At 42.0% G+C, this 21,586-nt stretch overlaps 1 protein-coding gene across 3 annotated transcripts in view; it reads right to left on the bottom strand.

Moving 5' to 3' along the window:
* Positions 1-4,267: 4,267 nt before the first annotated feature.
* Positions 4,268-21,586, bottom strand: part of LOC126457515 (uncharacterized) — a 76,364-nt gene continuing 59,045 nt past the window's right edge. The window contains exon 4 of one of the 3 annotated variants that reach the window (XM_050093854.1): positions 4,268-4,796. In XM_050093854.1, coding sequence (XP_049949811.1) covers positions 4,540-4,796 — 257 coding nt within the window. In that variant the 3' untranslated portion in view covers positions 4,268-4,539. Of the gene's footprint in view, positions 4,797-18,935; positions 19,140-21,586 lie in introns of those variants that run through there. The other 2 variants (XM_050093863.1, XM_050093872.1) reach the window with 2 other exon arrangements.

Genomic DNA, 21,586 nt, shown 5'->3' with positions numbered 1-21,586 from the left:
AGTGATGTAACCTCCAGAAACCATCTGAAGTTGAACCTGAAAAGGTTTGAAAACCGTTTCATGGAATAAAACATAATTATTCCAAAAAAGTGAGTGGTTGCAGTTTTATGTAACTTATTTACATTCAGTTAACATTCACGGACTCTAAAATATCCGTAATGGATAAGCTTAATTTAGTTAAACGATATAAGTTCGTTTAGAAACTCAAAATGGTTGGATTGCTGATGTTACGATCACACTGATTTTCTGTACCAAGCCATATGTAGTACGCGAAAGTGACTACGAAGTCATTAATTACGTTTCCCTGTAGATACACTTCAAATCACAACCGCCTGCATATCATATACAGAACTACTTTTACGCGTTCGTAACTATAAAATTGAACCAGCTCTTCCACTAAATTCAGAGAAAACGTTAGAGGGGCAGTTACACTAAAATAAACCTCTTCACCACGGAGAACAAGGTAGAATAAAGGAGTAGCGTTCGGAGAAAGCACATCTGGAAGGCGGTGGTCAATGAAATGCGACATGGATAGTGGGAAAACTTAAAAAGATGAGATTGGAGGGCGTCGAAATGTGCTTCTGTAAAAATAATTCGACACTGAGCTCCGAGACTGCGACGTACTCACCCATCTTTGGTATGTACAAATCTGGTGCAGCACCTCTGAAAAGTTGAAAGGGAAACTGTATCACCACTTTCGCGTGCCAGTGCGGCTCTTAGCTTATTGTTCTTTACTTAGCAGGCACCGAAAAAAGACTGTAATGGCAGTTGTGTCTCCTACAATACATATTATCCACTCTCATTCATACATTCACAAAGCCATATTCGGAATTAGGTTGATATGTTTGACCCTTCGTAGGGTCTGTTTTGCATTCTCACACAATACAGTCGCACTACCCAGTAACAGTAGTGTTGCGCTAATATGTGAAACATCTACAACGCTAAGTATTTGATTGAATGTCAAAAATAAGGATGGAAATAAAATAATGTCAACGGATAGAGAAACACGGATGGGTATACATAAATTATAAGAAACAGCCAAGTAAAGTTAAAACAGGTACTCCTGGCAATATGTCATTCACATCCTTCTACATGCCACTTGTGTATTCCACTCTGCATTCAACTGTGACACATAACCGCGTACTGGTTTTGCATCCAGTCTTGTTCTGGAAGCATTCTTGGACGACCTTTGTACTCTTGACGTGGAGTCTATATACATCGCCACCTTGACAACTGATTTGGCTCAAATGGCTCTGAGCACTATGGGACTTAACTGCTGAGGTCATCAGTCCCCTAGAACTTAGAACTACTTAAACCTAACTAACCTAAGGACGTCACACACATCCATGCCCGAGGCAGGATTCGAACCTGCGACCGTAGCGGTCATGCGGCTCCAGACTGTAGCGCCTAGAACCGCTCGGCCACCCCGGCCGGCCGACAACTGATTTCTTGGGATCTGTTGGTCATGGAATGTGCTTGACACTTGACAGACAGACTAAAAAAAAAAACCTCCCCCCGAACAGACATCGGAAGACATAACAGAACCGACCGATCGTCGTGTCATCCTCAGCCGACAGACGTTACTGAATGTGGATCTGGAGGGGCATGTGGTCAGCATACCGCTCTTCCGCCCGTTGTCAGTTATCGTGACTGGAGCCGCCACTTTTCATCAAGCAGCTCCCTAGTTGGTCTCACAAAGGCTGAGTGCACCCTGCTTGCCACCAGTGCTCGGCAGTCCCAGACGGTCACGCAACCAAGAGTCGCCAGACAGATGAAGGAAACCTTCAAAACTGCCGATGTAGGATGCTAATTCCTACATGTCTTTCCAATTCAAAACGGAAGACGAGAGAGTGACTTTTTAAAGGCCGGACTCCAGCATCTCTTGGTTGTTGGTAGAGAGCCTGTATAGGGAGAGAGTGGCCAACCGGACGATACGGTGGCCATTTTTCTGCCAAACTGCGGGCGGGACTTTTGAATGGCCAGTAGTAGAGTACACACTCACCGAATCAAAAGCACAAGACAATATGGCGAAATCATTCGTTACATGCCTTTCTTTACAGCTATAATATACTCATAGTAGCCTTCTACGTACAGAACAGGAAAATTTGATACAGTGGCTGTAAAAATTATTCCTTACTTGCATTTATCTCCTTTAAAGTTCGTTTACTAGACATATTGCAATGAAAGTAACGTAAATAAAAAAAATATAGTGTATAGCATTTGTTTTGTATCGCAAGTCCATAACGCTAAAGATTTAACGTACCTGTATTACGTCAGATGAATGAAAGTCGTAAGCAGTTGTTTACTTGTGACATGAAAAAAGTGTGAGACGTATTAGTACTTCTTGTCACGTCTTCAAACTTTTTGCATGTCACAAGTAAACAACTACTTACGACTTGAATACCTCTCGTAGATAACAAACGAAAAAGATTTAAAAAATCAGGTAATGTTAAATGTAGGCTACTGTAAATAACGACCAAATACAACAAGGAAACTACCGTATCCCTTCTACCCTACAGTAAGTAGGCCTATTAAAAACAGCCTTTAAGAGTACGTACAATTATTTACTACGAATAATGTTTCAGCAACCATTGCGTGGAAATGCTAACATGCGAAATCCACCTTTGCCTCTATTGGAACAACCAAATGCAGCACAACCTGGCATCGTTTACGAACGTCTGCAGAACGAATTACAGATGTCGAAACCAATACTGTACTATTACTAATGTGCTTGCTTCAAACATGTAGGCCTACCGACTTCATCACAAAACGCTTCATTAGTTCAACTCGTATTTAAGATCGCAAACGCTAATTACGCACTAAAAACGATATACAACTAAATCGAACATGCATGCACAACGCATAACAAATCTCTCAATAATTCAAATACCTTTTAATCGTTACCAAAAGTCATCTGAACTTCAATTCAACTCAAAAGCACGGCGAACATAGGAAGCGCGAGAGACGTTAGGAAGAGAAATGGCGCCAAAGCTAATCAACCAATCACAGACAACTTCACCTATGGCCATTCTCTCTATATACAGGCTCTCTAGTTGTGGGCAGTTCTCACTAGTCCATTCACCCAGAAGCGCAAAGCAAACTTGCCGTAAACCTAACAATTAAATTGTTAGTAGCCGATAAAAGTACAGAATATCATCTTTGCCGTAGCCCTATGTAATGTATCGCTCAAAAGAATGAGTTTTTGATAAAGTGGCTGAACTGTAATACCCAGAAACTGTTCGAAGGTGGGACACACCACAGTGACCACAGCAGGAGCACATTGTTGTTGTTGTGGTCTTCAGTCCTGAGACTGGTTTGATGCAGCTCTCCATGCTACCCTATCCTGTGCAAGTTTCTTCAACTCCCAGTACCTACTGCAACCAACATCCTTCTGAATCTGCTTAGTGTATTCATCTCTTGGTCTCCCTCTACGGTTTTGACCCTCTACGCTGCCCTCCAATGCTAAATTTGTGATCCCTTGGTGCCTCAGAACATGTCCTACCAGCCGGTCCCTTCTTCTCGTCAAGTTGTGCCACAAACTCCTCTTCTCCCCAATTCTATTCAATACCTCCTCATTAGTTATGTGATCTACCCATCTAATCTTCAGCATTCTTCCGTTGCACCACATTTCGAAAGCTTCTATTCTCTTCTTGTTCAAACTATTTATCGTCCATGTTTCACTTCCATACTTTCAGAAACGACTTCCTGACACAGGAGCACATTATGGATATCAGAATTTTAATGTTAACTGGTATCAAAACTCAACAGATTTCTCTGTGGATCCAAGTTTGGTGTATTATCTCCTGTTATTAAAATTCAACGCCTTATGTACATTATAGACTCTATTATTCATTGTTGAACATATATTTAATTTTTAAGTATAAATTTGAAATCGCCATTAAATAACTTTTGAATGTAAACAGTATATGATGAGCACACCGTACCTGTGTCTAATCAGCAGAATAAATTCTGCAACCAGCCGCTTATATTTTATTATATCCCTGTCTCCAACCAAAGCTGCTGACACTATCAGAAAATGAGAGACATCACACTAACGTCTGACGAATGCAAACATTAATTTTAAAATTCCTGTTAGTGTACAAAGTCGGTTAATCACATTTAATTAACGTTGTCGACCAACCAAAATACTTTTTGCGTTTACACACGATTTTCAGACAACTCGCTTGATGATAGATATTTGTAGCTCCGAATCTCTTCATGGATACCTTGACTAAGACAGTAGTTGCTCAAATTAATTACCGAACAATAAGAATTAAACGAATTTATACTGAAAAACATATATTATGTGTAAATTAACACTCTGTCATCTGCTGCCATACGGTACAGATATTAATTTTTTATCTCACAATACCTTGTTTTTCAGTGAAACTTTGACCTGCATCGATAATACAGGCATTTAAATCAAGATTCATGCTCAGATGAACATTAATCACTTCTGGTATGAAGTTATCAGGCCTGATATTGGCGAGTATACATATTTTGCCCTCCATGTTTATACAGCAGGAACAGCGTCTGGTTCTAATAGTCGCCGAAGTCAAGTTTCCCGTCGACGACCAACGAAGAGGCAGTCGTTGTGGTGGTGCTCGTAGTGCGGCTGGGAGTTACGGGCCTAGGAGGCGGCTGCGGGGGCTGGGGGTGGTAGTGCGGTAGCTGCACGGGCGGCAGCCAGGGGCGGGGGGCGATGGCCACGACGGGCGGCCACCAGAAGGTGCGGTCCTGCAGCGGCGGCGCCGGCCTCACCAACCCACCGCCTCCTCGACGGTGGAACTGCGGACCTGCCGGACACAGCCACGTCACTCACTGAGGACATTCAAGGAACTGTTACCATGGATACCTCATGTATTTGTTTATCTGTCCGACGTTGAAGCACAAACATCGAGGGCAATCTAAATTAAAAGTTTAAATTCATATAAACTAAGAGTTTAATTAATTAATTTATATTTTAAAAAGCTCTGATAGATTGCGGAATGTAGACAACAGCGAAAAACAGAAACTTATAGCTACACCTTCTAGCTACTTCTCTACATAGTGGCCGCTCAGACTTTGACATTTGTGGTACCAATTTTTCAATGCCCTCATCATTTAAGGCTAATCCCGAACGCTGGTCTGCATCTCGGCTGTCTCAAAATGCTGTCTTCATATCCAGCCGTTAATGCATGCGAAAAGACAAAACACAAAGGGAGCCAATGTAAGATTTTCATACGATTTCTGTCATTGTAAATAATTCACCTTTACTGTACTGCGGCAAAGATGAATGAGCGCGCTGCACGATCAGTAAATAAGATCCTTGACTCTGTATTTAAGTTTATCTGTGGTTCGCTTGCTCACCTGTCAGTTTTGCAGCGCTGTGTAATTCTTAATTCAGGCATAACAGCGAGCAGTTGAGTTTTTACAGAACGCGATTTAATATTTGTGAATTTGATAGAAATTATCTGGAATACTTCATTTATTATAGAGATGAAAACTTGTCTGTAGACATATCTTATTCATTCTATTGATGGAGAAGATTTTTTGGAGGAATCTTTGAAGGAGTGGCCGAGCGGTTCTAGGCGCTACAGTCTGGAACCGCGCGACCGCTGCGGTCGCAGGTTCGAATCCTGCCTCGGGCATGGATGTGTGTGATGTCCTTAGGTTAGTTAGGTTTAAGTAGTTCTAAGTTATAGGGGACTGATGACCTCAGATGTTAAGTCCCACAGTGCTCAGAGCTATTTTTGAATCTTTAAAGGTAAACAATTCATGAGCAAGAATGAAATTTTTATATGTCAGATATATTAACTGAATGAAATTTTTGTCCCTCAGATAACCAATAACATTCATAATTATTGCTAATTTGATCTCTTCGTTTTCATTTTGTCACAAACAGCGCAGTTAGTGTAAATATCTGTAATTTTTGTGCTGAGATAATTTCATAATTGTTAACTATTGTTATGTCGTACAGTTTTTTTTTTATTTTGGCAACAATCAGAGTTTAATTTTTCAAGAACACTTTTCTTTAAAGTAATACTCACCTCCATTATAGAAGTAACGTTTTGTACGTTTTTGTCGTCTGTGCATTATGCCTTACACCACACGAAGCCACAGGTTGTTCCTGACAAGCATAGAAAAATTTTGTAGTGACTAATTCATTTTCCTTTGGCTGCTGCATCTGCTGATTTCTATTTGCTTCCGAGAACATCAGTACACCAGACACGAGGCAGCCTACCGAGTACGAGGTAAGCTACTCTTATTTTAGGGCATATGGTGATGATGTTTGGTTTGTAGGGCGCTCAACTGCGCAGTCATCAGCTCCCGTGCGAAATCCCAATTTTTACACAGTCTAATTTTTTCGCAATCCAATGTAGCCACTGTCACGAGTGATGATGATGATGAGGAAATGATGACAACACAAACACCCAGTCCCCGGCAGAAAAATCGCCTACCCGGCCGGGAATCGAACTTGGGACCTCATGATTCAGAGGCAGCAACGCTAGCTACTAGACCACGAGCTGCGGACAAATATTTCAGGGCAGATTTTACTTTGCATTCTTAAGTGGAAACAGTCGATGGAATTTTTAGGTGGTGTGCAAAATCTCAGACAATTATTTTCTTCTGTGTAGAGCAGTATTTTATTTTCGTGGATATTTCAAGTCAGACCTTGCACTTCATGTTACACAGCTTCTATAATATATACTTCAGTATTGGGTTTTAGTTATATAGTTTTCAGTGAGCACACAATTAGTTTCGTTTGGTATTAAATTAGATTCATTTTCATTATTTCACATTCGGCATTTCACTAAGATTCAAGTATTGTTTCACGACCCTATTCACATGCGCAATATACGACCAACCAGCAGTCAATATTGCTCAAGAGTTAAATACAGTATCTAATGCTCATGTTACGCGAAGAGAAAGTTTTTGAGAAAGGAATGTTCAGTATTTTCATACACAGATAAATTTCTTACAGAAAACTCACACCAAGTCCGGGCTCTATGGTTATTGATCAAACGTCACACATCGAAACCGCTGCAGCAGCATCTTCGTTGCACCTGCGATACGCACCTGAGAATTTTCATGAAGATGGAAACTCATGACTACTACGGAATGTGGGCTGCATGAAATCAGGTGGAATTCCTCAGCAGGACTTCATACTTGGCGGGAGACAGTATTTTCTACGCATCTTTATGTGCTCATTGTACTCTCAGCACTGAATAGTGCGACGTGACGCTGTAGACTGGCATACAAGGGACATTGCGCTACACATCTGCGCAAAGCTTCACCGCATTTTTCATTGTGGTTTTAATTTCGCGAAAATTGCAGGTTGAAAAAGGAATAGCCCTAGTACATAGAATTTCAACAAAATGAACTGCCTTATCACTTCCGGTGAAGTTGAATGTGGAATTTGGATCGTGTGTGGTGGTGTTCCGTGATCTCGTCTGAATGTTCATAAGTCGTCGTAGGTCAGTTTCATAATTTTTATATTAATTTTTTCTGTTACCGGCCTTTTTAAATATGCGATGTGATAAGGTGATGAGCGGGAGATCTTATTGTCAGGAGTTGGTCTTAAGCAGCTTGTCCAGTTTGTCATGTCTCATTCATAGCTGCACCAAACAGATGATCACGAACAGACTTTCGCCGAGGAGCATCAAGGAAGGGCTACTCGGAGGAAGTTGGAATTTCACTTCACGTGACGTTTACCAGTTTCGCTATGATATTATTCGGTATTCTGGCACTGATGACCACTTTCAGATACACGCTATTCCCTGAACTGCGAAGATCTGATCAGTATAGGTACTTTATTTGACACTGTTATTAATTTTTGTTTCGTTGTATACAGTACTTCTCATAGTCATTGGTACCACCACGAATGACATTACAGTTGCTCACTGCAGATTTCAGTGCTTTGTTAAAAGCCCTATGACAGGGAGAAATAATAAAGAAAAAATAGCATTTGATCCAATGATAGTGGGGTCTGTAGCTACGCGGCAGCACCGTTCGCGTACAGAGGAGGTTTAAAAAAAGTGTTACGTGTTTCTACAGGGGGTAGTATTGATCAAATCTAGAAGAAAAGTTCTTACAGCCACATGTCCATAAAGTAATTCCTGTTGAGATGTGGGTCAATGTACTGGTGACGAGTAATGTGTGGTATTCAGTGGTGAAGGGCGTCGTACTGTTGTCATTATGCATGTCTGACTGGTTGTCATTTGCAGGACACTGATGATGGCGCTGATATCAGTCATAGCAGTGCCTCAACTGTCTACTGCTTTAGATGAGATTGTGTTGCTCATGCTCTACGTTAGCATAACAAGATTAGCGATTCTGTGCAGTGTAAACAGTTCACTGGAGACCTGCTATTCCATACGGAAATTGACAGAAGCAGTAATCTGTTAATGGTTTGCCGATGATGCTAAACACCAGGCCCGTGAAGTGCATGCCTAACGACATCCACAGCGCGCCATTCCGTCTGAAAGCATCAATCAGCAGGATACTCCAGTTACTAGCATACACTAGATCATTCACATCAAGGACAACAAACCGCACAGTTCACACGCCACAGGTGGAGGAATAGGTTTTGTGACATGTAGACGATGGTCATGAAGCAAGCGTGCGGAGAATTTAAGTTACTGTAGATATCAACCAGACTCTTCCATGGCCAGTTCTGTATCAGCAGTTGCATTATCTGTATCATAAACAACACGTGGAAGATCTCCGGCCAGCAGATCACCAATCCCGATTACAGTCCTGTCAACGGCTTTTGCAGTAAATTGCTGATGATCCGCAATTCACATCCTACACTCCTGGAAATTGAAATAAGAACACCGTGAATTCATTGTCCCAGGAAGGGGAAACTTTATTGACACATTCCTGGGGTCAGATACATCACATGATCACACTGACAGAACCACAGGCACATAGACACAGGCAACAGAGAATGCACAATGTCGGCACTAGTACAGTGTATATCCACCTTTCGCAGCAATGCAGGCTGCTATTCTCCCATGGAGACGATCGTAGAGATGCTGGATGTAGTCCTGTGGAACGGCTTGCCATGCCATTTCCACCTGGCGCCTCAGTTGGACCAGCGTTCGTGCTGGACGTGCAGACCGCGTGAGACGACGCTTCATCCAGTCCCAAACATGCTCAATGGGGGACAGATCCGGAGATCTTGCTGGCCAGGGTAGTTGACTTACACCTTCTAGAGCACGTTGGGTGGCACGGGATACACGCGGACGTGCATTGTCCTGTTGGAACAGCAAGTTCCGTTGCCGGTCTAGGAATGGTAGAACGATGGGTTCGATGACGGTTTGGATGTACCGTGCACTATTCAGTGTCCCCTCGACGATCACCAGTGGTGTACGGCCAGTGTAGGAGATCGCTCCCCACACCATGATGCCGGGTGTTGGCCCTGTGTGCCTCGGTCGTATGCGGTCCTGATTGTGGCGCTCACCTGCACGGCGCCAAACACGCATACGACCATCATTGGCATCAAGGCAGAAGCGACTCTCATCGCTGAAGACTACATGTCTCCATTCGTCCCTTCATTCACGCCTGTCGCGATACCACTGGAGGCGGGCTGCACGATGTTGGGGCGTGAGCGGAAGACGGCCTAACGGTGTGCGGGACCGTAGCCCAGCTTCATGGAGACGGTTGCGAATGGTCCTCGCCGATACCCCAGGAGCAACAGTGTCCATAATTTGCTGGGAAGTGGCGGTGCGGTCCCCTACGGCACTGCGTAGGATCCTACGGTTTTGGCGTGCATCCGTGCGTCGCTGCGGTCCGGTCCCAGGTCGACGGGCACGTGCACCTTCCGCCGACCACTGGCGACAACATCGATATACTGTGGAGACCTCACGCCCCACGTGTTGAGCAATTCGGCGGTACGTCCACCCGGCCTCCCGCATGCCCACTATACGCCCTCGCTCAAAGTCCGTCAACTGCTCATACGGTTCACGTCCACGCTGTCGCGGCATGCTACCAGTGTTAAAGACTGCGATGGACCTCCGTATGCCACGGCAAACTGGCTGACACTGACGGCGGCGGTGCACAAATGCTGCGCAGCTAGCACCATTCGACGGCCAACACCGCGGTTCCTGGTGTGTCCGCTGTGCCGTGCGTGTGATCATTGCTTGTACAGCCCTCTCGCAGTGTCCGGAGCAAGTATGGTGGGTCTGACACACCGGTGTCAATGTGTTCTTTTTTCCATTTCCATGAAAGTACATTTTATTTGCAGATCAGTCTGGATTCCCAGAAGATAGCTTAGTACGTTGCCACAGTACGGGAGTGTAGGCAGATGCAAGTCCCCCAGCAATCTTGGAGGCGAGGCATCAGGGTCACTTCAGCATCAGTGAATGGGAAATGTTGGTGACAGGAGTCACAGGGACATAAATTGTGTGAAATATATTAACTGATCTTGTGTATCACCTGAACCGTGGCGCCATTGAGATAGTAGACTGTTCTGTCTGGCACCACTGGCTCAGGTGTAGTATCGACTACCCCTCTTGCAGCCCCATTGGCAGTATCTATGAGGAATAGTTGGTATCTGTGGGTTGTGTCCTTAGAAGGTCTTTGCTTGCCGATATATATACGGAGTCTGCTGGAAGGAGAAGGAGGCACGAAGTCAGCGGATTGGCGGTAGCGTCGCGACAAGAGGTGGTCACGAGGTCCGAGTGGCCGAAGCCACGAGCTGCGCAAGAAGGGCCTGCGCAGAGCGAGGATACCGGAGTACCTCACCGGGGTCAGCGCCAAGCAGCAGGCCGACATCCCGTCGGTTGGTTGGAATATTCTTGTCGGACGACAGCTCGTGGCCTGGCAGCCCTCTTCTATCTGGCTTTCATCGGCACCACTCTGAAACCGTTGCGACGCACGGTGGGTCCATGGAACTGCTTACTGATAAAGGGGAGTAATATTCTGTAATCTTTGTGGTGATTTGTTTCATTGTCTGTCTGCCCTCCTTATTATTTTCTGGTTTGTACCCGACCCTCGGTCGGCCCTTTGGTCGTAATATAGGCGGTAATATTGTACTAAGACACTAGTTGTCGTTTGAAAATTTGTCCCGCTATTACATTGCCTTTCCTTTCTGGTTCATACACGATCATTAATGTTCTAATTAATCAGCTCTTGGTCATAAATGCAGCCGGAACAATTGGTACCGTTAAACAGAGGGGAACCTTGTGGTTAGATTCAGCTTTGGCTGTAATTGCATTCTCAGTCATCATTTATAATCTGAACAACCTGTTGTACAAAGCTGTTCCTTTCTGTGTTTGAAAGACTGAGTCATTATTGGTGTATTTTAGCTGGAGCTGGAGGTTCCATCGAGTGGATTCTCTTGTAATAAGTGTTCGCAAGTAATGTTTTAAGACGTTCCTTCAGAACAGTCTTAATAACAGACAGTCAGTTTAACTTTGAAAATATTAACAGCCAAGTGTCACCAGGGCCTTAGTCAAAATAAAATTGTCAGAAGGGACGGGTTTGGATTCAGTCGCACCTTGGATGCCCATTGAAATTAAGAGGTATGTTGCTTTGAAGCAAGCGTTATCGTTGCCATATTGTTTGCTAATCTGTTTAACCTTTAAGCACAGGTGGGCATCTTAACCTCGAACCTTTCGACATACAGCTTTTAAATTAAAGGTTACGTCATCTGTTTTGAGTAATTGAATCACTCTTGTCATCTATGGTGCTTATATAGTTTTCATGTGTTGCAGAAGAGCATTTAATAAGACAGACTGTGTCCAACGAGGTAGTAAACACCGCTGTTTCACCCGGGCTGCATATTGTTAGCTGTTTTGCAATACAGCACTTAAGATTTCTTTTGCAAAGATAAAATCTTATTCGACTTATGGTTTAAGGTCAAAAGAATTTTGCAAATTTGTTCATTTTGGTAAAGAAAATTTTATGATTAAATGTTTCGATGATCTGTAAAACACAGTATATATGTATTGTTAAATAAACAGGTTGTGTGAAAAGAAAGTTATATTGGTGGGTCCTCCCTTCCACGTTTTCCTTAATTCCAGTAAGTACCACGTATCATCACCGATCAGTTACTAGCACTATTGGAGAATGCTACCCATGCAGAAAGACGACCGTGGTTTATACACAACGGGACACCATCCCATTTTCTGCGGATCGTGCGACATTACTTCGCCGCAAAGTTTCATGGCCGATGGATTGGTCGACGGCGTCCGGTAGCATGACCATACCGTTCACCTGAACTGCATACGTCGGATTTCTGGCTGTGGGAACATTTAAAAGTATCCATGTATGCCTAACCCACTGCCAACGTGCAGAGGCTACAGGAGCGTATGGCCAGTGCATGTGACACAATCCAAATGGAGCCAGGTGTATTTGAAGGAATGAGTGATTCATTGTGAAGAAGGCCTGAAGGGTGAATCAGGATACTTGGTAATCACACGCAGCACTGCCTATAGTCTCTACTCAAACGTAACAGACACGTGGAAACGAGAGGACTTCTTGGTTTATATGTCGACAGCAGTCTGGTTCCGATCGTTATACGAACTTTTCTTCTAGTTACGACCAATTCTACCTCCTGTAAAAAATGTGACACTTTTCTTAAACACCCTGTACATTGGAAGGTGGAATTTGAATTCGATTATGACTGGCCAGAACACCATCAGTCACAGGAAGCATTGTAAATACAATAAGGCTGAATACCGAATTAATTGACAATCTTAATCAAACAGTAAAGAAATTTTAAGGCCATTTTGGTTGTTAATTAGCCGTCTACAGATCCTTTACCAAATATTACGTGCTAGTTCGTATCAATTAACCAATGTCGTCATATTTTTTATAGCATTATAGCAGATGTCGATGGCACGAGGGCAAATTTGAACGACAAACGTTATTGATCTCTAATCTCCACGAAAAGGGTTTGTCATTCAAGACATTTTCTTTCGCACAGAATACGATGCTGCGAGAGTGATACATGTATAGAACCACTGAATAGGGTACGGTCACACACAGTCTGTCTCCATTGTATTAGCGGTTTCAGAGCCCCAGATTTTGAGCCTTGGGTAACTCAATACGCCCCTGTTTCAAACAGCAACTTGTGCCACAGAATGTATAAGCCTTCTTCGGAAAACGACGAGTTCCACTGCTTCTCAGGCTGGCACATTCGTCTAAAATATCGCCCATCGAAGAAATCCGCAACACGGTTAGTCACCAACTTGTTCGTCAGGGTCTTCCAGCCATTGTTGAACTGGGGCATATTCCGACCCTCCTTGGTTCCATGCTACGACGTTCAGAAGATCTGATCGCACCTTGTGGGTTTTCATTTCATACTGAGATCTCAGAGGCCGTGTACAGTTCTTTAAACCGATTAATTCGTGTTTTACGTCATCGGTGGTAGAAATTTATATAAGTTATTTGGTATTGAAATTTTCATGATCCTTGGCAAACAATATGTGTCTCAGACTAATCTGAGGCGAACTTCTCTTTGATTAGCAGTTTACTACTACTCATTTTTTTAATGTACGTACATATGTATTATGTCGTACAATTATAACCTGTTATCGCCAACAATTACAAGCTACCTTACACGCTTCCGTTCTTTTAAGTTAAAATTTGTTGCTTCCTTTTCTGCATTCTTTTAATTTTATTCTCCGCTTCATTTCTAGGGAAATGCTAGAGTATCATCTTTTGTACCTTTATTTACCTTTTTTGATTTCAAACTGATTATCAAGAACTATCTCTTCGATTTTCCTTTCTACTGATCTGTATATCAGTCTGGCGGACTAGTCCCAGTGTGTGACAAATTGATCACGAAAAATTCTCATTCGAATGACTGCGGTTTCTTTGAATCACACAATGCCTTTCGGGAAACTGTTGGTTTCTACTAGCGTTATAGGAGATCAGAGTGAAAGGTCTTCTAGCTTCTGAACACACTAGTGATTTATCTTCTTGAGGTCCAGCAGCGTAATATATGTCTGATAACGACATTTTTGTTAGAGTAGATACACCAAGTAGCTGCTTATAAAAACTAATCTTTATTTACGACAGTCTGTTTCGGCTTAATCGCCATTTTCAAGTACCTGCAATTACAATTTTGGTGAGAATAGGTATGGATGCCAGTGTCATTCATATTAAAATAGCAATATTGTACTCACGTCTAGACTGACGTGACGTCCATATTTCGTCATTAGTGGACTGTTTTGTAACTGTCACTGCTTTATTAAGATCGTAAATGATGTCAATATGTTGAAATTAAATGTTAGTTACGACGGGACAGCGGTATGACAGTTCCACTCTTACGACGCTATATGTTTACAAAGACTGTGCAGATCAAGAGCGATATTACGTTATTAATTACAATTTTTTACGATTAGCTTTTGTTGTTGTATATGTTACTTTATCTTTGGTTGTTGCATATGTTACTCCCAATTTATCCATTTTTGTGTTCTAAAAGTTCAATAAAGTTTTAGGGTAGTACTTGTGTCTAAATTCTGTACGCTCGTTTAATATTGTTTGTGGGTATTTTGTCATACGCATGTAAATTTCTAATTCCTCTAGAATGCTCATTGCAAAACCCTTTAGTATTCTGCGCAGAATCTGTAGTGCATTTTAGATCGTATCAGCAGTGTGATTTTGATTTTCCAAATGTGGGAAGAAGCTCGACTGATTTTATTCACTCTCTCTAGTATGTGCTTTATATCTCACGTTAAAAATTTTCCTGTTGGCCAATTCAAAAGCTATTATAGCTGCCACATGTAGTTTTGTATATACCTGGGTTATGTTCTAGTGGTGGGGTAACGAAATTTATTGGCAGGTTGTTATTGGTTCGAAAGGGTAGTTGAATATTTGTGGCTTTAAAAGGTGCATTAATTCTGTTGGAGACTCTACCAAGGTAGACTGCTGGTACGTATCTTATTTTGTGTGTTAGGCATATCTCGCTATCTGGTGTATCTACTCTAACAACTAGGGATTTAGTAATTCCGCTGATATATCATCGATGTGCGGTCGCCTGTCTTTAATTTTTACCTGATCACTTGTAAAAAATTAGGCCAATCAGTTATCTAGAAAACTGTTGCTCATGGCTCTCCCCCTTTCACTTTCAAATTTCCTGAGAAAACTCTCTTCTTCCATCGCTATAGTGGGCAGTTCTTCATTCTCCTTCTAGCTTGTTTGCGTTCGTGATTAGTGCCCTTGGAACTCATTCTCCTGTTACCGTTCTGCATTTTCTCATGATTATACTTCAAAGTAAGTACGCTACTGTCTTCTCTCGAATTTCTTTAGAATTTTGAAACTAACCTCAGGTTTTCGAAAGGCCATATAGTATCTCAAATCTTTCATTATGTTCCACATCTACTGTATTTTTTTATTCTAGCATTGGGTAGCGCAGACAAAGATTTCGAAATCTTCTCCCAGTTTCATAGCCTATTCCCTATTCAGGTCGCTGAATAAAAGCCTAAACGAATTTAGTGAATTATAACGACAGATAGTTAAGATGATTCGCTTTTTGGCTAAAAATATTCTTTCTTCCTCAAGTGAGGTGCCCAAATATTAAGCCATTTTACGTTAAGATACTACAACATGTGATGTTACTTTGTGGTATTGGTGCTGAATGTGGACAATATACTAATCATACCATAGCGATATGCATTCGACTTTTGCTGGTGGCTTTTTTGTCTCTGCCTTCCACGAGATATTACAACACCTCCACAGTTTCAAAAGTGTTGTCTTCTGTTTCATTATACACTAGCAAAAGAAAGTCGTAACACCAAAAAATGGTTAATGTAGAGTAATGAAGTTTTGGCAACACATTTATGCAGGTAACTTATTTAAGTGATTAACACCGCAAGATCACAGGCTCAGAAAAGAGTGAGATAAGCCATTGCAAATGTGAAATTCTGGTACATTAATAACCGGTGTGACCACAAGAATGTTGAAAGCAAACACTCAAACGTGCGTGAGGTTTGTTGTAGAGCTGCTGGATGGATTTCAATGCCTGTTTCGCTTGGTCGGTCAATACAGGAACGGTTAATTTTGTTTCTGGATGACGTTGGAGTTGCCATCCGGTGACGTCCCGTTTGTGCTCGACTGGAGACATAAGGTAATCGAGCAGGCCAAGGCAAGATGTCGACATTCTGTAGAGTATATTGGGTTACAGCAGTGTTATGTGGGCGAGCGTTGGAAAACACCCCCTGGATTGCTGCTCATGAATGGACTCACCACAAGTCGAATCACCAGATGGACGTACAAATTTGCAGTCAGTGTGCGTGGGATAAGAACGAGAGTGATCCTGCTCTCATACGAAATCGCAACCCCGACAATAAAACCAATTTAGGTCTAGTGTGTCTAGCACGCGGAAAGACTGGTTGCAGACCCTCAACTACCTCCTTCTAACCAACACACGGCCATCACTGGCACCGACACAGAGCCAGCTATCACCGGAAAACACACCAGACTCACACCACGCTCTCCAGTGAGCTTTCGCTTGACACCACTTTGCAAATAGTTTGGGGTCAGTGGAATGCATGCTATAGAGCATCTGGCTCAGAGCTCTCCTTGAAGTAACTGATTTGTAAAAGTTCGTTGTGTAACTGTGGTGCCAACTGCTGCTCAAACTGCTGCTGCAGATGCAGAACGAAGCGCCAGAGCCATACGTCGAACACGATGGTCTTCCCTCTCGGTAGTGCTACCTGGGCGTCCGATGCCCGGTGTTCCTGCAACCGTACATTCTCATGATAACCGCTACCCAGCATTCATGTACATTGGATACTTTCCTGCCAAATCTTTCGGGGGAACATCCAGCTTCCCATAGCCCTATTAAACGACCCCATTCGAATCCAGTAAGATGTTGATAATGGTGTCTTTATCTCATTAAAGGCATTCTTGACGATCATCGACTCACCGCGTCCAATCTTAAAGATAACTAACGCTTACGACCGGTACAGCGTGTATTTAAAGCAAACCTGATTTTCATCGTCATAGTGGCGCTATTAGTGCCACTCTTAAGCGAGTGGCGCGAAATCTGAAGAGACATCATGTTTCAAATGTAGAACAGACTTACTAACTTTCGCGTACGTCACACAACTCCTTGGTATTGCGATTTTTTTTCTTTTTTTTTTTTTTGCTTGAGTATTTTTCGTGTCCTATCGGTGTAGGTGGCTGAAAATTCTCTCCTTTCTTCTCATCCATACTCACAAGGGAACCTCCCCATCGCACCGCCCTCAGATTTAGTTATAAGTTGGCACAGTGGATAGGCCTTGAAAAATTGAACACAGATCAATCTAGAAAATAGGAAGAAGTTGTGTGGAACTATGAAAAAAATAAGCAAAATATACAAACTGGGTAGTCCATACGAAGATAGGTAACATCAAGGACGCTGGGAGTCAAGGAGCGCCGTGGTCCCGTGGTTAGCGAGAGCAGCTACGGAACGAGAAGTCCTAGGTGCAAGTCTTCCCTCGAGTGAAAAGTTTAATTTTTTATTTTCAGTTTATGTGACAAACTCTTATGTTTTCAGCTGCGGAACGAGAAGTCCTAGGTTCAAGTCTTCCCTAGAGTGAAAAGTTTAATTTTTTATTTTCAGTTTATGTGACAAACTCTTATGTTTTCATCACTTTTTTGGGAGTGATTATCACATCCACAAGAAAACCTAAATCGGGCAAGGTAGAAGAACCTTTTTACCCATTCGCCAAGTGTACAAGTTAGGTGGGTCGACAACATATTCCTGTCATGTGACGCACATGCCGTCACCAGTGTCGTATAGAATATATCAGACGTGTTTTCCCGTGGAGGAATCGGTTGACCCATGACGTTGCGATCAAATGTTTTCGGTTCCCATTGGAGAGGCACGTCCTTTCGTCTACTAATCGCACGGTTTTGCGGTGCGGTCGCAAAATACAGACACTAAACTTATTGCAATGAACAGAGACGTCAATGAACGAACGGACAGATCATAACTTTGTGAAAATAAAGAAAGTAAAATTTTCAGTCAAGGGAAGACTCGAATCAAGGACATCTCCTTCCGCAGCTACTCACGCTAACCACGGGACCACGGCGCTTCCGAGCTCACATATTCCTTGATGTTGCATATCTTGCGCGTGGGCTACTCAGTTTGTATATTTTACTAATTTTTTTCACGGTTCCACACAACTTCTTCCTGTTTTCTCGATTGATCTGTGTTCAGTTTTTCAAGGCCTATCCACTGTGCCAACTTATAACTAAATCTGAGGGGGGTGCGATGGGGAGGTTCTCTTGTCAGTTCTCGCTGTGAGATCGGAATGACCAGGAGAGGGCGTCACAAAGCTAATCGGCAGCTTCACCCACTTTTACTCCCTCTGAGGCTGCCTGTTGCATCTACTGCAGAGCATCCTACTACTCATCAATCTACTAGCTTCCCGAATTTTCACTCACGGTCAGAGTTCACTATAAAACATCAAGAAAAATAATTTCGGATATGACTACGTGATTTCAAAGAAGTACGGTATACTGAATTCACGTTTCCTACTCTACACAACACACACGGAAAGGTTTCCTGGAGCTAAACTGCAACTAGATAAGAAACAAGTTGTGGTTAATACGCAGTTCGTTCACAAAATATGTAATATACTACATAGAGATTGTGTTAACTACCTGAACTTATTAACAATAGTTTCCCACATTAATAAAATACTGAATTGTTCATTGCTCTGGGAACTTTCTTTAGTCATATAATAGACATTCACTGCATACGTTTGTTATGTATAGCTTTAATTAGATATTTCCCGATATTTGATCCATGGCGTCATAGTTAACAAGTAAGTGTAAGTCGTAAATTATTATTTTCGTACTCTGTGGAACCGAAAAATCGGTTGTAGATTCTATACGTCCATTACTATCCACAAGTAGTTGATCATAAGATAAGAATAGGGATGAAAGTGGACAAACCAATGAACATTAAAAATTAAAAATAAATTTTAAAAAATCTGTTAACTACAGCTTTATTACCCACGCCAAGAGAAAAACAACCATAGAAGGAACACTTGTTTGAAAAGAGAAAGAAGTTACAGATGATAAAAGAAATGTTTAAATATTTATGGAATTAGATCTACTGTGGTAATGACATCATTACGGATGAGATATTTTTATAACTGGAAATGGTTTGCCTCATGTTATATTTCAGCGACCATCCGTGAAAGCTGGTAAACCTAAAAACAATGAAGTTCCATAGTTATTAAAACTTATTAGTAACAACTAAACAAATCTACTGCTATAAAAAACGTACAGAACGTTTCATTGAAGTTTGAATTTCTAACTTTTTTCTTTTCGATGTTATGGGAATGATCCCGCAAATGTGGAAGTATTAAGTTCAAAGAACTTGTTTGGTAATCTCCTGAATAAATTTGAGTTTTTTGATATTTTCTTTTGTTGCCTTCAACCACCAACGCGACACAATCATACACATCTTGACTTTGCTTTTACCTTGATTAACCGTTCGCGAGGTATTTATGTTGTTGTTGTTGTTGTGGTCTTCAGTCCTGAGACTGGTTTGATGCAGCTCTCCATGCTACTCTATTCTTTGCAAGCTTCTTCATCTCCCAGTGCCTACTGCAACCTACATCCTTCTGAATCTACTTAGTGTATTCATCTCTTGGTCTCCCTCTACGATTTTTACCCTCCACGCTGCCCTCCAATACTAAATTGGTGATCCCTTGCTGCCTCAGAACATGTCCTACCAACCGATCCCTTCTTCTGGTCAAGTTGTGCCACAAACTCCTCTTCTCCCCAATCCTATTCAATACTTCCTCATTAGTTATGTGATCTACCCATCTAATCTTCAGCATTCTTCTGTAGCACCACATTTCGAAAGCTTCTATTCTCTTCTTGTCCAAACTATTTATCGTCCATGTTTCACTTCCATACATGGCTACACTCCATACGAATACTTTCAGAAATGACTTCCTGACACTTAAATCTTGCCATTGCCAGTCTACATTTTATATCCTCTCTACTTCGACCATCATAAGCTATTTTGCTCCCCAACTAGCAAAACTCCTTTATTACTTTAAGTGTCTCATTTCCTAATCTAATTCCCTCAGCATCACCCGACTTAATTCGACTACATTCCATTATCCTCGTTTTGCTTTTGTTGATACTCATCTTATATCCTACTTTCAAGACGCTATCCATTCCATTCAACCGCTCTTCGAAGTCCTTTGCTGGCTCTGACAGAATTACAATGTCATCGGCGAACCTCAAAGTTTTTATTTCTTCTCCATGGATTTTAATACCTACTTCGAATTTTTTTTTTGTTTCCTTTACTGCTTGCTCAATATACAGATTGAATAACATCGGGGAGAGGCTACAACCCTGTCTTACTCCCTTCCCAACAACTGCTTCCCTTTCATGTCCCTCGACTCTTATAACTGCCATCTGGTTTCTGTACACATTGTAAATAGCCTTTCGCTCCCTGTATTTTACCCCTGCCACCTTTAGTATTTGAAAGAGAGTATTCCAGTCAACATTGTCAAAAGCTTTCTCTAAGTCTACAAATGCTAGAAACGTAGGTTTACCTTTCCTTAATCTTTCTTCTAAGATAAGTCGTAAGGTCAGTATTGCCTCACGTGTTCCAGTATTTCTACGGAATCCAAACTGATCTTCCCCGAGGTCGGCTTCTACTAGTTTTCCCATTCGTCTGTAAAGAATTCGTGTTAGTATTTTGCAGCTGTGGCTTATTAAACTGATTGTTCGGTAATTTTCACATCTGTCAACACCTGCTTTCTTTGGGATTGGAATTATTATATTCTTCTTGAAGTCTGAGGGTATTTCGCCTGTTTCATACATCCTGCTCACCAGATGGTAGAGTTTTGTCAGGACTGTCTCTCCCAAGGCCGTCAGTAGTTCCAATGGAATGTTGTCTACTCCGGGGGCCTTGTTTCGACTCAGGTCTTTCAGTGCTCTGTAAAACTCTTCACGCAGTATCGTATCTCCCATTTCATCTTCATCTACATCCTTTTCCATTTCCATAATATTGTCCTCAAGTACATCGCCCTTGTATAGACCCTCTATATACTCCTTCCACCTTTCTGCTTTCCCTTATTTGCTTAGAACTGGGTTTCCATCTGAGCTCTTGATGTTCATACAAGTGGTTCTCTTATCTCCAAAGGTCTCTTTAATTTTCCTATAGGCAGTATCTATCTTACCCCTAGTGAGATAAGCCTCTACATCCATACATTTGTCCTCTAGCCATCCCTGCTTAGCCATTTTGCACTTCCTGTCGATGTCATTTTTGAGACGTTTGTATTCGTTTTTGCCTGCTTCATTTACTGCATTTTTATATTTTCTCCTTTCATCAATTAAATTCAATAATCCTTCTGTTACCCAAGGATTTCTACTAGCCTTCGTCTTTTTACCTACTTGATCCTCTGCTGCCTTCACTACTTCATCCCTCAAAGCTACCCATTCTTCTTCTACTGCATTTCTTTCTCCCATTCCTGTCAATTGTTCCCTTATGCTCTCCCTGAAACTCCCTACAACTTCTGGTTCTTTCAGTTTATCCAGGTCCCATCTCCTTAAATTCCCACCTTTTCGCAGTTTCTTCAGTTTTAATCTACAGTTCATAACCAATAGATTGTGGTCAGAGTCCGCATCTGCC

This window comes from Schistocerca serialis, chromosome 1 (genome assembly GCF_023864345.2).
Source record: "Schistocerca serialis cubense isolate TAMUIC-IGC-003099 chromosome 1, iqSchSeri2.2, whole genome shotgun sequence".
Classification (NCBI taxonomy): domain Eukaryota; kingdom Metazoa; phylum Arthropoda; class Insecta; order Orthoptera; family Acrididae; genus Schistocerca; species Schistocerca serialis.
Note: the sequence above shows the minus strand (reverse complement) of the source record. Positions and strands in the feature narration are given on the sequence as shown.